Source organism: Cynoglossus semilaevis, chromosome 8 (genome assembly GCF_000523025.1).
Source record: "Cynoglossus semilaevis isolate Cse_v1.0 chromosome 8, Cse_v1.0, whole genome shotgun sequence".
Taxonomy (NCBI): domain Eukaryota; kingdom Metazoa; phylum Chordata; class Actinopteri; order Pleuronectiformes; family Cynoglossidae; genus Cynoglossus; species Cynoglossus semilaevis.
The window spans coordinates 23,598,278-23,615,656 of record NC_024314.1 but is presented as its reverse complement, the minus strand read 5'-3'; the positions used below and the strand labels follow the sequence as shown (position 1 = coordinate 23,615,656).

Sequence of the window (17,379 nt, the reverse complement as noted above, 5' to 3'; positions counted from 1 at the left end):
TATATATATATATATATATATTTTTTTTTTATTTTTTTTTAACATTTCCTCATACAAGGAATGGCCATTATCAGTACTTCAGAACACATAAAGGAGGAACATGTTGTTCCCTCCTCTGTAACTTTGCTACCAGAGTGAAAATGGATTGAGAGCAGTGATTTGTCATTGTTAGGCTGAGTGGCCTGCCGCCTGTCACCGTGGTCATCCTGCCTTCCCCGAGTTCTTTCTCTGTTTTCATCTCTCTTTTTCTTCGCTTCATACCCTTTTAAAGTTTCTGTTGTCTTGACCCCAATCGTTCGTCTTTCACTTGTTACTAGTTGTTTGCCTTCAATTTCTTTCCTTTTAAGAGTTTTTTTTCAGGGTTTTTCTAAATATGGCAGTTTTCATCTGGATTGTTGGCATTTTTATATGTTTGTATAAAGTTACGGTCAGCAGTTTGAGAAAATTCAGATTTTTATTATGAAATCTCATTTCATTTTCTCTCCCTTCTTCAGGTTTAGAAAAAGTTGGCCGGGACTCCAGCTACGAACAGGAGGGGAAGGTGCAGTTTGTGATGGACGCCGTCTACGCCATGGCTCACGCCCTGCACCGCATGCACCGTGAGTTCTGCTTCGGCTACCCCGGCCTCTGCCCCCGCATGGCCAATAGCATCGATGGCAAAGAGCTACTCAGTCACATACGTGCCGTGAACTTCAATGGTGAGTGATGACACTACACACTTAACGTCCACACAAGTGAGGCTGATGGATCAGTGGTATTTAAATATATAAAAAAACAAAGCAATGATCACCAACTGGTGGCCCGTGGGCTGAATCTGGACCACCCAACGAGCCAATCTGGCCCGCGATTTGATAAAAAAAAAAATCAAATAATTATGTTAGACAAAAATCAGATTTTTATTTCATTTGTGGTGACTCAATATGGCCGCACACCTGCAAACAACAATTTAGTATATATATATAAAAAAAACACGGATCATTGAAATATTTGTCTGTTGCTGCTTTAGAGGTGAGATAAAACTGAATGTGTCTGAGTGGAACCCTTCTGAAAACCAGCTGTGCTCAGGTGGCTGTCTCTGGAACAACGGTCTTATTGTGCTTAAAGTTTGTTCGTCTCTTATTGTGGGTGGAGAAGGGGAAGAAATAAACTCTTAAACACAAGGTCACAGAAAGTACACCCCCATGAATCACCGAGGACCTCGTCGGTGACTGGGCTTTGACCTGCACTAAATGTGCTAAAAAATGTGTCTGGAACCTTTTTGTAAGGGGACGCGGAGAAGTAAATTAGTCCAAAGCAAGTTACTGTGGTGCTGATATCACCTGCAGTAAAGTTCTGAAGTTTGTTGTGATGCACATGAATATGTCAGACTTTAATGGTCCTGTGGTTTCATCATTAAACTCCCTGGATTCACTGCTCTACCAGAGGCTGAACTTCACAGTCTGCCTTTGCTTCTTAGTATAAAGAGCCTGGCATGTCACACAAGTTATGTTGAGTCACCTGTTGTATTTAGGTGCAGTATTAAAGTACAGGACCCAAACGTGAATATACTGTAATTTCTGGACTATTGAGCGAACCTGAGTATAAGCCTCACCCACTAAATTTAAAAAGAAAAAAATAATTGTACATATATAGGCCGCATTTCTCTGTAAGCCGCAGGTGTCCATGTTGTAACATGGGACCGTTACATGGAAAGATTTTTTTTGTCACTTTTAATTAAATAAATGCTTCTTTCTGAACAGTGCCTGTAATACCGCTAGTTACATGTTAGCTCTTTCCTGCTTTGCCGCACCGACCGTAGTTCGAGGCTCAACCTGCTCTCAACTTTTGCTACACCGACCATAGTTCGAGGCTCAAACTGCTCTCAACCTTTTCTACCATTCTCTCTGTCGCTCGCGCCCCACGCACATATGCGCACAGACGGATATACGCTACGATAAGTGTAACACACAGTAGCCTACCAGAAAAGTCACTGATCGCTAGCAGTGTGAACCTTATTAGCTTGTAAAAATCCATAACTAAGCTGCATCATTGTTTAAGCCGCAAGGTTCAAAGCCTGTGAAGAAAGTAGCAGCTTATAGTCCGAAAATTACGATAACCAAAATTTCAAGTAAAAACATAGCTTAATGTTTTTTGCTGTTAGCAGATCAGATCTAGCTCATCTACAATTTTATATTTTGTTTTTTAAAAATATACTATTAGTAGAACTTGTTTGATAACGATAATTATCAAACGAAACTGATAATGCCTCTGTGCCAGCACAAAACGTGTGTTGTTTGTTTATCTTGGTTTATTTCTTAAGGGGACGTCTGACAAGGAACTACTGTGTTTTGTAGCTGTTCGTTGGTCAATTAATGCCTTAAAGAACACTTTTGTTAAAATAAATACTCAGATACTGAAATCTTCTACTTTTCCAAAGAGGTGTCTCACCTCAACAAAAAAAAAAAAAAGTATAAAGTACAGTGAAATATCGTATTTGATCCTGCATGCAGATTTGGTCATTAACTCTTTTAGTCAGTTACACTCGAAACTTTCAGTTAACGCCTGTACTTTTTTTTTTTTTATCAGATGAAATAGATCACGTCCCAAAAGCCTTTGTACCTGCGTTCTCCAAGAGTATATTTGACTTGTACATTAAAAGTCTGGTATTGACGTGCGCAGGGCCGTTGTGTCCTCGATATCAGTCAGGAAGAAGAAAAGCTGAAGACTTATCTCCCCTCTCTGTGTTTGTGCAACAGAAATGGAAAAAAAGCAAAGAATGAGTTAAAGTTGTCAGGAAAGGATTGTCTTTCTGGCTGCTCCAACCAAATCCATACCGATTCACGTTACGGCATGAGAGAGCAAGGCAGAGTGTGAGAGAGGTGATCGTTTCAGATTGTTGGTTCAGGCCATTGTTACCCTGTTGGATCTGTATTGAGCCGCCTTAACACACAGAATGAAGTCAAACTGGCAGATGTGACTGAAAAGGTTTGGAAGAAAAAGTTCACCAGAGGAGAGAAAGTAGGAGAGGATATGTTTATCAAGAAGTGTCCTCCCATTGAGAGGAAGTAGAAAGGTGTTCATTTTTGATACTCATGATTGGTATCGGTCTAATTGGTCTTAATTGGTCAAAAATGACTGGATTGAGCGCTGGAAAACGTTCCAATCCGATAGCAAAGCTTAAATGCTCAACGTAGCTTTGCCGACATGCCGTAAAAAGGGACGCTAACGCTTTGGCAACAACAGCCAGCTGCAGGACAAAAGAAGGTATTGGAATGATGTCGGTATCGGCAGACGTACGTTGCAATATTGATATCAGATGTGGAAAATATATATTATATATTGCTAAATATTGTTAACTTGGATGATTATCTATATATAACATTTTATAACATTTTACATATATTTATAAATATATTTAAAAATACATTTTTATATTTATATATATTTGACAGAAGTAGAGAAGAAAGTATTTTGGTATTTTGACTGACAAATATAAATAATTTATTATTGTGATGTGTACGACTGGAACACGGCCATGTGCTGCTACCACACTCTCTGAGACATTCCAGTGGTACATGTGTAAAATAAAAGCATCTATAGATTCACTCCACTAACCCTGCAGAAGCAGTAGCAGAAGGAAACACAGAAAAGCTTCCAGCTGCTGTGACACAACATTCTGTCCAGCTTTTACTTCCTAGTTTATTTATACTTGTTTTAAAAGTACTGCTGTATGTTTATGGCTTTCAAACGATCCCTACATATATTGTAAGGTGTGTATACACAGTGTATATATATATGTGTGTGTATATATACTGTATATACATATATATATATATATACATATATACATACATGTTTATATATGAACATATATATTTATATATGTTGATATAAATATGTATATACACAGTGTATATATGTATATATGTATGCTTATATATTAACACATATATTCACACATGTTTATAAAAATATATGTGCACATGCATAAATATACATGTTAATACTGTATATAAATATATAGATAGTATAAACGTATATATGTAAACACAATATATATTTACTAACAGCATCAGTACAACAATACGTTATAATATGTTTTATGCTTTGAGATTAATACAAAATGACATCAAATAAAAATCCTTTCACATATTTATTCAACGCCTCAGTCACAGCATATACAATGAGTTAAAGAAAAAAAAAAAGCTTTCAGTATCAGTTCCACAATTGGGCACAATGTATTCGACACATTAGAAACCAAATATCGTGTCTTAATTAGTCTCTCAGCAGAAACATGAAACTGATTGAATTAATTGGAATTGTGTTCTATAACATGCCTGACTTGAAATTCACTTAACTGGTTCTAATTTCTATTTTTTTCCTGTATGTGTCAGTGACTTTTCTTCTTCTGCTGCTGTCAAACCGCTCTACCGGTCTGCATGAGTACCTTTGAAGAAGCGTACCTCTTGTTATTTCAGAAATGTGACTAATTTTTATTTGTTTCAGGTTTTTGTCCATTGAACTGCACAGTAGTTAATCGACTTTGGAGCCTGGCTTTTATTATTATTAGAGTCATGACGTATTTTATTGGAATTTGGAGACTGGCTTTTATTATTATTAGAGTCATGATTTTTATTTTATTTATTTATTTTTTGTCTCAAATTTTCAAAAACTGTAGTTGTTGTTAGACGTATAATATTCAAGTTTTCTACCACAGTTTCTTACATATTTTAGAATAAATCACTGCTGTTTTGAGTGTAACCCATTGAATATAGTGCTGGGAATTCTGGGAATTGTACTAAGACTTTCCCTTAGTTATACTGGACATATATACAGCAGGGATGCTGCCCTCTTTTTGCCTTTTCATGTGATTTTCAAGTGATTATGTGTGATTATTTATCAGTATGCAAAGCGCCTGTAGGTGGCACTAAAGCACCTGAAGAGTTTTGACTGCAATTAAAGCCAAAAGAAAAAGATAGCATTTGCATTAGCAAAACTTAGCATTGGAGGACTGAGACTGAGTAATGTAGATTAAAAAAAAACGTAAAATGAAAATGAACTTTTTTGTATGAGTTTTTTTATATATATAATCAGTACCAGGAATGATTACGTTCCACAGTGCTGTGTACTTTCAATATTTTGTGGTACGACGTGGTTAGAGGTGAAGGTTCTGACAGAACAGTGGTGCTCCTCAAAAACAGACAAATTTGTAGTAATATTAGTAGTTCCCTTGTACTTTAACACTTATTTTAATTATTTGGTCTTCCTTTGAGACTCTCAAACTGCCAGCAGCTGTGAAAAATAAAAAATAACAGAGTTGTCCGATAGAGAATTTCTTTGCCGTCCACTGTGTGACAGCAGACAGCAGCTATCAGAATAATAAAGTATCCATCAGGGACTGAGTGTTTGTGTGCGTTTCCATGCAAGAAAACTCCTGTTGTCGTTCTGTCACCGTTGGCTTATATCTCCTGCCAGCAGACAAGGCAGACGTCGCCATAGTAACTGACTTGAACTAATTAGAGCAGCTTGACTTTGAGATGATGAACTCCATACCTGGCTGAACAACCTCAGGGAGAGAGAGAGGCGCAGGCAGGGCTGGGGGTGATGACATGAGGAGGGTGGAGGAGAAAAAGCAGCTGGAGGAGGAAGCCCATGCGGTGCTGATGACCTCTGAGATGGAAGCACAGGGCCTCCCAGAGAGCTGATGAACTCGACCACACATTAATGACCTCCGAGAAACAAAGCAGGGGCAAAGGAGACGGTCTATCAGGGAATAATAACCTTGGACGAACCGAGAAGGACGGACATAGAGGGGAGAGGAAGTGGAGGAATCAGAGTTGAAGGAAGAGAAGATTGGAGGTCTTAGGTAGAGGGCAGAGATGGATGGTTACTGGGAAACCGCCTTGTCAACCATTATGACCTGCTGTGAGACAAAGCAGGTAAAAGAAAAGTCCAATACAATATACTGTAATAAAAAAACAAGAGTTACATTACAATGCATTTAGCAGAGTATTTCCTAAATTTTCTGGGTACTCATGTTTTAAAAGTCACAAACCTTCCTTTTTTTCTGGGGACTTAAAAGTCACAGACCTTCGCGACCCAAGTCAACAGACGTTATTCGTAAACTCCTGGGATGAAAAAAAAAAACTCTTGCGATCCACCTCAGGGTCGCGACCCAGTCTTCGGGAAACAGTGATTTATCAGACGCTTTTATTCAAAGTGACTTACAATTTGAGTCAGTGAATCAACAATCAAGAGGAGCCACAGTGTTTCCCACATGTGATTTAAATAATAATAGTAAAAACAATGAAGATTTACAAACTTGGGTTTGTGAAACTTTAGAAAAACAGTTTGACCGAGGATTAGGAAACTACCAGGAAGCCAGAAGAACAAAAACGTGTTTCACAGAGTGTTAAACATTAAGATATATATATATAAAAAAGTAAATTTAATTCACCTTGAGAAAGGAAGGACACAGGAAGTAGTGAAATACATAAAGAAATCAGAAAACACGAAAGTCAAAAATGCAAATCCACTTTGAGAAATGATAGAATACCAATAATAATACTGTAAACATTTGACATGTTCAACCATTTGAACCGTTTTTCAAACGGTAAATTACTTTGAATAATTTTTTAAAAATTTGATGACATTTCTCAAGCTCAAAATACTGAGGAAGTGTACTTTGACTGATTCTACTTCAACTAAAACTTTTTTTATTCCAAATCCAGATACCGTATTTTCAGGACTATAAGTCACACTTTTTTTTAATCCTTTGACTATGTTTGCGACTTATACTCAGGTGCGATTTATATATTTAAAATATACAATTTCACGTTCTTTATTTTCACACTGACACCCGCTAGAGGGCACTCTAGGCTCTTGTACCAGTATCTGTTTCTCTTGTACCACTGAAAATGTACATGTTTGTTATTTTCACTCTGACCGACGTTAGAGGGCACTGGTGCGACTTATACTCCGGAGCAAATTATACTCCTTAAACCACGGAACATATATGGTACATTTTCATGCAGTTTCCTTAAACCACGAAACATATATGGTACATTTTCATGCAGTTCTGCAGTCATCATTTCTCCCGTTTAAACACTTGACTCCATAATTACAACAAGTCAAACATCAGTGGCATATACTTAAGTAATTTCCCTCCTCCTGCTGGTTTTCTGTTTGTTCTCACAACTCCCTGGACTCACAGGCTCACTGATGTTCTTTTTAATACCTGCTGTTCTATTACAGGCAGCATGCAGTAAATGACAGATTATTGACGTAATGTACAACCTTCCACAGGAGGTATCAGCCTCGTCCTGGCAGCTCCGAGCACAAGATGCAATTTGTTTCCACTTCCAGCCTCAGCTTCAGAGTCGGGTGGTAAATTATTACGCAGCGATGACAGACAGAAAGACAGACAGCAGTGTGCAGTGGTGGAGAATAAAATTGAAATAATGTTGTAACAGCTCGTATTTTTAAAATTTAAAAAAAAACCTACGCCGTCTCTCCTGTCTTTTTTATCACTTTACTGCCTCACCTGGCCAAACATAGGTACTTAGTCTATGCCGGAAAAAAATTCCTTTGCAAAAACAGATGTAATGATTCAAAAAAATGTAGCGTTGACATTTTAATTATTATTTTAGTCATGCTTTTCCGCCCCACCCCCCCACACTCAATTTTTGTGAAGTATAAATATTCTTGTATTTTTAACTTCTCCGCATCATTTGTCGGAAAATAATTTCAGATAAGACAGTTGACATGTAGCTACTCATACATATAGATAGGTTTGCAGGAAGGAGAGCCAGGAGTGATAATTGTTTTGTTTTTTTTTTGTTTGTTTGTTTTTTTTGACAACGTCACATCTGCAACTTCATTCTTTTGTACATATTGACACAATATACATTATTTTGTTTTGTCCTGAGACGTGTTGTTGACAGTGAGATTGCAGCAGAAACGATGTGAGTCGATCAACCGTGGAGACAAAGCGAAAATAAAGCTAATCTTTTGACAGAGACTGCACTGTGCTCAAAAAAAAAAACACACTTGCATTTCTGAATTCTGACACTGTGTTGCTTTGCTACGTGCTCTGTCAGTCCTTGTAATGGATTGCAGGGTAAAAAAACCAACAACAAAAGCAACAAAAGTGTTAGAAAAGGCTTGGTGGTGACAGATCAACAAAGAACAGCATTGGCTCAAGGATGTATTGATTTACATACTGCTGCTGCTGCTGCTGCTGCTGCTGCTGCTGCTAAGCATAGGTGTGTGCACATCAAGGGTTTGCATACCTGATACACAGGCAGTATTGAATACCAATATACCAATACATTCAGTTCGAAAAGCAGGTGAAAAGCTTCCATAACGAAATGTATGCACACAGTCCAACATGGCATGTTAGCATATATATTCATACGTATACATATATGTATATATGCATACATTTATACATATATGTATGCATATATGTCCAATAGCTTGTTAGCATATATATTTATACGTATACATATATGTAAACATATATGTTTATATGCACACATATATATACATATGTATATATATATATTTATATACAAATATTTTTATGAGGGCTCTCTCATGGTTAAATTTTTTTTTATTATATAATCACAGGGGATTCATCATAATTTATCTTGGGCGTTTTTATTCACAAACAATCATGATTTATCGAGATACATCTAAATTCCAAAAGAAACATGACCAAAAGCATCAGGTGTGTTCCACATCTGTTTACAATGAATTTATTATAATGTAAGAATGTCGGGCAAATTTTGCTAAACGAGAACTCAGAATAAAGTGCTGTTGATTTGATTTGGATTTTAGTCTTTCCGTGCATAATGTTAGTGGGTCGAAAGAACACATCCAGTCGCTTTCAAACACATGGATGAAGAATATTAATCATTTCTACAAACACCTCCAAATCCATTTGACAACTGTGTCAGTCAACCTGTCAGCCGTAGACTTACTTAAACCCCTGCAATGGGTGAGGCTGGTCTGATGCAAACCTGTTGAAGTTGAAGCCTCCATTTCAAGCCCTAGGAGTATGTGCAAGTAGTGATGGTAGATATTTATATAGACATACACATATATATATAAATATATTTATCCATATATAAATATGTATATATATATATGACACATCATAGAGCTGTAATGATAATATGAATATATATGCACATATATATTTTATTATGTACATGTAGGTTTATATATTTATATGCATTATGTTGAATATATGTAAGCATACATATCTTAATATTATAAATGTATGTTTATATGGTCTGACTCTCAAAATGTGTTTTTACATGTATTCATGATTAATGATGGGGTGCAGGTTATATGCAGCGCTGATTTATTAATATATTTTTAATAATCTATATATTTATATTTAATAATATGTTTAATGTGTAGCTCCTGCTTTCTTCCACTGTTCCGTGTCTTGGTGTCAGTGTAGTAGTTCAGGTCTCCTCTGTATTCGCCGCCTGCTGTTTTTACTCCTCCCTGGTGCTACGTTAAAAGAAGATCACGACAAAACAGAGCTCCTTTGGATTTAACCATTCAAACACAGGGAACTGAATGTATTCCATTTTAAACAATCGCTCTTTTGTTCACGACTCCCCCCCCCCCTGTCCCTCCAACCTTCATCTCACTTTCACAGTTTTTCCCATTGTCATCGTTGTCATTCATGACCAGGCCCATCTGGATCCTCCTGAAACGACACGTTGTTGTCTTCTGCTGCTTCCATTATCTGCCCTGTGTTTCTCTCACACACACACACACTCACTCTCTCTTTGTCTGTGCTTATTTTTCTTCCTCCTCAGAGCAGTGCAGTGATAACAGCTCTACTTAAAAAAAAATAAAATAAGATGATGTGATCTTAGAGCCGGGCTCTAATGCAACAGAACTGTAAGTCACAACACAGGAGGGGATGTTGGACTTACATAAGCTGTGATATGATGTGAACAGGGGAGGAATTAAAGGAGGAAGGAAGATGAGCCGCTGTGGCAGGAGGAGGGTATGGCCTTGAGGATAGTTGGGTAGGAATAGACAGAAAATAGTTTTATCAGGCTGTAAAATATTGTACATAATATATTTATGATGCAGAGATTTCAGAATGGAACAAAACAACTAGACCTAAATAAACAGTCAGTAAGCCGGTGAAGCAGCTGCTCTGTCTCAGTCTTCAGTCTTCACTGAGAAAATATGAAGGATTTTTTTTACATTTAATGAAATTCAGAAGCGTTTCATTACATGAACAGGGGAGCATGTAGTCAGTCACTCCTCCTTCAAAGATCACAGAATCTATTCACACCTTCGGTCAAAGAAGAGTGAATAGTATTTAGAAAGACCATGTGGGTATCGAACGGTGATCCTCTAGCTGTAAGGCTGGATTACTAACCACTCTCGTCTCTTCAGCTGGGTTCAACGGGGTGATATACCGCAGCATCTGTGCCCAAGCTGGGAATCAAACCCTGAACCTTCTGCATGTCTGACAGTAATCCTACCACTATTCCACCGTCTTGCAAATCTCCTTTTGTGCGAGTTGATCTAAACCAAAGATTTTTGGTTACACATTCTGTGTGTTGTACTCGGAGCCCCATCTTTTATTAAAGCACGCTGCATTGTGCTTTACATTTTTCATTTCCTCTCACAAACATTTCAGCTTTGACTTGTACACGATGGCCGTTACACTTGTTATTCTTGCTGAGTGTTTGTCAAAAGACCTGAATAAAGAAAAGCCCTCGGGGTTTCTTTTTTTTTTTCCTCTCTCTGACTCCTTCCATCCGTGTATCCATCCCTCTCATTTCTTTCGTGTCTACTCCTATCTAGAATTCCAGCGACAAGAAATTGTCGGAGGCTATTCATACATAACCTCTTCCCTCCATCTGCCTCTTTCTACCTCTGTCTGCCGGCCAGGTTTTGAGGCATATGCTAATAGATATCCCCACACAGTCTGGAGGCTTTTCTCTGTGCTGAGTTAAACTCCACTCGCTTCTACAGAGAGCGGGGAATCACAGAGTGGGGGTTCCGGAAGGGGAGGAGGAGGAGGAGGAGGAGGAGGAGGAGGAGGACGGGCATAGTAGGAGTGGAAACAGCTGTTTGTGGCTCGCAGCATCCTCTTTCAGTTATTCACTCCCGGTCCATTTATTAGGATTGAGGGGCAACATATTTAATCAGCAGGCAGATGAAGGAGCCGACGTGTTCTGTCACTTTTTCTCTCTCTCGTTCACTCGCCCTTCGCCGTGAGCTTGTGTCTCGGCATCTGTCTCTCAGAAGGACACGGATTGGCTGTGTTATTATTTTACTTCAGTTAGTTTCCCTTCATCCTTTCCACTTTTTTTCCTCTCTTGTTTCTAAGGCTGACAGGATTATGGGGAATTATAGTCTTCGTGACGTCTTGACTACTGATCCCACGCACTGGTTTTGTCTTTTCTACCAGTCAGCCTTCTCCTGCCGCTGAATAAACATTCACTACTGATGACTCATCTACATTTTTCTACTTGTATTTTAATATTTCATTCTTAGGTGTTGTTGGTTCTCACTCGTCCATGCTAACTACTGCTAAAGCTAAAGTTAAAGTTATGGTTTATGTCTGTTTTTATTTAAGCCCAAAACTTAAGACTTGTACCCAACTATGAATGGGACAGTTAACATTCAAACATGTGCAACATTTTATATTTATATTTGAGGAGAAGTGTCCTGGAATGTCACATGATGTTGTAGGTTTCGTTAGCGTTCCGGCTAGTAGAACCAACAACTGCTAGCGGAAATGCCACCGACTTCAAAGGGGTGCTGCACCTAGATCTTTTTAAAATTAATAAATATTTAAGTACCACATTAGCAGGAACACCGGGTCATTGGTTGCTGTATTAGTGTATATATTTGCATTACCGCCATTTTTCAAAAGAGTTTTAAAAGACAGAAGTGTCTTCACTTCAGCGGAAATTATCATCCCGGGAACGTCTTTTGTCCTAATGTCCTCAAACAGGAGTAAAACCTGAGAAGAGAAGTTCAGCGGAAATGATCATCCCGGGAACGTCTTTTGTCCTTATGTCCTCAAACAGGAGTAAAACCTGAGTTATGTTCCTGCTTTTACTTAGTTCAGGCCTGAGGACCAAACTCAGCAATTAGACAGAATATATTAATCCTAGAACTTTTGGGAGTAGATACAGTAGTAGATAAGTATTGTTTTTTATGTCCAACTTTAGGTTTTTACTTTAATAACTTTTAGCAGTTACTTGGTGATATTTGGTATTCTTTTTTGGTTTTTGGTACTTTTGCTAAACGTTAGCACTTCCCAAGCTGCTTAGCTATTTGTGGCCACATTTGCTATTTACCATTTTTGTGTATATTTTGTAGGATGATTTGTATAAACTTATTATATATTATACATTGCAGTGCTCTTTTTATGAGTAAGTACTGCCTTGGACTTGGCTTGTTTATGCAAATATAAAAAAGTAAGAATAATTTACATAGGGTAATCTATTGTTGTTGGGTTTTTTTTAAATGCAAAAACCGATAAGAAACAATCAAAGATTCGTCATTGTTTTTCAGAACAAATCTCTCATCAGCCTGTGTTTCCATCACACTGACTGGATGAGGCCAGCACCTGTCGCTGCGGTTTCTGCGTGTTTGCAGTAATTGCTGCTGCTTTCTAAAGTCGACGCCACACTTGGCAATTGAGGCAAACACCCCGAGATTGAATAATCATTTTTCCCCCAGGATAACGTTTGATTTCAGGGCAAACAACGTCCTTAAACTTTGCATAATTTAAAGTGTCTGTCAGCGTGTCACCGTTCCAGACGAGTGTTTATGGTTACTGCATCCTTAATGAGATCTAAGAAACCGTGTCTGGTGTAAGACCAATAACTAAAGGATGTCAGTTCAAAAGATATCGGAGGAAAGTTAGACATTACTGTGTCGCTGTTCCTGCTTTATAAACCCTCGTCCATCAAAAAAGATACGGGGGAAACATATTGTATCTGCCTAATTTAATTTGCCTTCTTTCAAAGTTTTAATTGAACTAAACTAACACTGATTTTATTTTTAGAAAATTGGACCAGAGTGTGTGTGGAGAACAAGGAGGTGTGATTAAAGACTAACTTGATAAAGGAACAGAGATGATGCAAAATTCTAAAGAAATGAAAAGACATAGATTTGGTATCTGGGTGACAGGATAAGAGCTCGGCCCAAAGTAACCTTGACTTTTCTCTCTTTTCTCCCTTTAATAAAAATAACAACCAAAGTGAATACAATTTACATATTTTTTGCCGTTAAGATTATTTTTCGTCACAAAAATGACAACTAAACGTTTTGTTGGGTAGGAACCATTTAAAGTATCCCCAAATTACCGCAAAGTAGCAGCATCAACATTAGCATCTACTAATAAGCAGTCAAAACATTCTAAAAAAAACATAAAAAATTTAAATCTGACCAGCTCTATGCATAAAGGTTGTTATTTCTAAAAAGTTTCAATTTAATGTAAAAAAATATATATCTAAACCAAAGGATTCAACATCATTTTTTGGGCTCTAGCTAATGGTAAAAGAACAAAAGATTAAAAAAGAACATAATAAATATCCATATAAATTAGTTATAAAACAGAAAAGAAAATGCCAAACAATAATATTGAAATCCATGAGATGGAACTATTACATTAGTAAGTAATAATTCGTAATAAATTTGGCACAAAGAGATGAAGATGGCTGTTAGCAGGCTAGGTACTTAGCATATGCTAAGCAGAAGACAGAACCATTAAAATTGAATAAAATTACAAAGGGTTTTTCTTAATAGGCTAACGAAAACAAGTCAGAGCATCATTTATGCATTTAAGTACAAATATAAATTCAAAAATATCTTCTAGTTATAAAAGAAATATACAGAGAAAGCAAAAGCTGAAAGTTTTTCAAAGTTTGTGGAAAGGAAAGTTACATTTCATTTGTGTATATTTTCAGAATTATTATTGTTGATAAAAAATTATCTGTCTATATGGACCACTTGTGTCCCACTCTGAGAAAAAGACAGAGTGCATGTTTTGAAACAGCCAAACAAATGATGTTGTTACTGAGAGACAGAAAAGAAGCAGGGCATAAATCACAGCCACAAAAAAAAAAAAAAAAAAAAAAATAGAAACGACCTGACGTGTCACTTCTTTTATAAATATATCTATATTCTGCTGGAAATGCTGCTCGTTACTCATATATACCCCACATCACCACCAAACCCTGTTCTCCTTCACTGGCATGAGCAAATTAAAGCAAGGACTCTTGTAATATTCGGGTAATTACTCAGGATTCCTCTTGGGGGCGACAGAAGTTTTGCACTGCCGCTTTAATCAATTTCTAATCTTTATTTATTTATTTATTTTCCCACGGCTTCACGCTCTCTTGCTTTGCCTTGACTTGGTTGCTGTTTTTCTACATCCTCACTGTCAGTGACTTATAGTACACAGGTGGGATTTCCATATTGCGTTTCTTTCTTCACATGTTCAGCGTAATTGGATTTTCCTTTATGCTACACCAGATTCTGCACTTTGATTTGATTATATTGTTGCATAAAAGACCACAGGCAGGGTGAGATGTAGAGAAATCAAAAGAAGTTTTTTGGTTGTTTTTTTTTGCCAAAACTTATTGTTGCTCAGAAAACTTAAAAATCATAGCAGGTATCAAGTCTTCCAAAAAGACATTGAATATAAAAAAAGTAAATCTCCATTATGTGTTAGCCTGTATGCAAAGATATACAAACAGTACAGTACTTTCATCTTATAATATCAAGTCTTCCAAAAAGACACTGAATATAAAAAAAGGAAATGTCCACTATGTGTTAGCCTGTATGCAAAGATTTACAAACAGTACAGTACTTTCATCTTATGGTTTATACCATTGTTTCCCAAAGAATGGGTCGCGACCCTCAGGAATTTACGAATAACGTCCATGACTTGGGTCGCGAAGGTTTGTGACTTTTAAAATATGGATCCCCAGAAAAAAAGTTTGGGAAACACAGGTTTATACAAGTTGATTGTGAGCAAATTTAATATTAGTATTATTTTTTGTGTTAGCTCTTCTACTCTACCCTGCAGGGTGCGCTATACTGTAAATACAGTTCCAATGCACATTTCCACAAATTGTGTTTCGTGTCAGTATTTGTAACCAAATTACAGTATGTACTGCAAATGCAGTTCAAGTGCACGTACATGTGACTATATCATACTGATACACTCACAATGTACGCTAGTAGCTTAGCGTCCAGTGATGTTTGGAGCCGTACACCTTTCTTTGTGTCACAAAAAAATCAACTACACGCTACTTTTAGATAGGTATGAGAGATATCCAAGCATGTACCATTCCATTTGATGAAACAAATACTTCATAGTATTCATTGATAATTCTATGTATTTATCGGCAGCATTATGTTGCTCTGCTGCCCCCTATTAATCTGCACGTAGTAACAGCCTTGACATTTGCAAAAGAATGTCAACAAAAGAGAAAACACAAACAGGGGGCAGTGTCTATACAAGAAGATTCCAGTATTTTTTTTCAAGGATTTTTGCATGTGATATTAGTTTTTACATAATTTTAATCCTTAAAATATTTGTGCTTTTTGTTAGTGACCATGTACTGTTGTGTATTTGCATTTGTAATGTGTTACTGCCTCTTTTTATTCCATAATTTCTGACATTCTTCCATCCTTCTCTTATGAGGGTTTCTCAGTGTTTTACGAGGACACCATGATCTCATTTGCTGCCGCAGCAACATTTGAATAAACGGTCATTAGTCTGACCTTGTTTATTTGGAGGAAGTGGAGCTGCAGGGATACACGGGGTTTATTTTCTTATTAAAGATGCTGCTGAAAATATTCATTAGAAAAAACAGAGCCTACTAACTCTTTGACTTTAAAAGTATCACAATACTCGAGTGGAGTGAAGTACTGCTTCTTGACAGTATCTGCTCCGTGTGTTTACAGGAAGTGCTGGTACACCAGTGGTTTTTAATGAGAATGGAGATGCTCCTGGAAGATATGATATCTTCCAGTATCAGATCACCAACAGATCCATCGCCGAGTACAGAGTTATTGGCTCCTGGACCAATAAACTACACCTTAAGGTGAGAGGGTAACACACACACACACACACACACACACACACGAACAGATACTTTACCATCAAGCACACAGACGCCAAGTACTGAACACCTGAGCCCAGTAACTGTGCTCAAGTTTGGTTAATAAACTTTTCTTCTTCTTTTTTTTTTAAGTTTGTGAAGCTCATGTTGTAAATCCTCTCAAAGCCTCACACCCACACAAGGCTGAAGAACTTTATTCAAACGCACGCACAGACGCTGAAGTAAAGTTAACACATCACACCAGGGCAAATTTAAATATTGTTCCCTTGGTCATAAATTTACCAGGTAAAGAAAAGGAAGAAAAAAACCCTCTAGCACACACCTTCAAAGAACAAAAACCAAAGTTGGATTAAACAGAAATACCAAAAGATTTAAAGCTTTATTTTTTTTTTGTTTTTTAAGAAAGATTTAAATATATCTTAAAAAGATTTAAAGCTTTAATTTATTTATTTTTTTTTTTTAAGAAAGATTTAAATATATCTTCTAAAGAGGACTAATAAATGCCAAATTTTACTTTTATTGGTGGAGTAACCGCAAATATATTTTAGGGTAAGTAAAAAGAGAAAATACCTTCTGTTACCAGCGGGAGCGCTATAAACACAGGTGTAATTTGTCCCACACAAGCAGAATTTGCTGTTCATTATAACATTTCTCCTTAAATCAATTTAATATTGTTTGCTTAAATATAAAAATATACGAAAGATTAGGAATCAATTATTACATTTTGTAAATAATAGTTCAATAAAAGAGAGAAAAGAGAAAGTGCAGGCAGAGGGATGAGTCCCTGCAGCAACAATTGCTTATTATGGCCTGTTGAAAATAACCAAATTACTTGAGTAAGATTTTTTTCTTTGTTTTCTGTCATGCAGTAAACGTTACTCTAACAGTTTGCCGATGATGACCTTTTATTAATTAACAATTTTTTTCAACGTTCCACTTTGATATCCAACACTAAAGATGCACTAATGTGTTCTTTAAGCAGCGAGAAAGCTTGATAAATATTTGATAGGCCTTATGTGAGCTCATGTACTCACTTGTAGACACAAAGTGTGCATCTGCGTCTTTTATAGTCAACACATTCACGGCATAATTACATAATACTCTACGTCTGGGCCTTTTTGTTTGTTTTTTTCTGTGTGTAAGTCATAAAATCAAGGCCATTCACTTGGTCCCTGATGAGTTTTTCTACTTTCTGTTCTCTGACACATTGTGTTCCTTAGAACCATAATGCACCGCTCTACTCTGCACCCTCTGCAAACGA

At 37.0% G+C, this 17,379-nt stretch overlaps 1 protein-coding gene across 9 annotated transcripts in view; it reads left to right on the top strand.

Annotated features, from left to right (window-relative positions):
- Window positions 1-17,379, top strand: part of grm8a (glutamate receptor, metabotropic 8a) — a 269,940-nt gene that overhangs the window by 170,856 nt on the left and 81,705 nt on the right. For all 9 annotated transcript variants that reach the window (XM_017034395.2, XM_025057310.1, XM_017034393.2 and 6 more), the window contains 2 exons: window positions 495-698; window positions 15,961-16,100. In XM_017034395.2, the coding sequence (XP_016889884.1) occupies window positions 495-698; window positions 15,961-16,100 (344 nt within the window). The remainder of the gene's footprint in view (window positions 1-494; window positions 699-15,960; window positions 16,101-17,379) is intronic.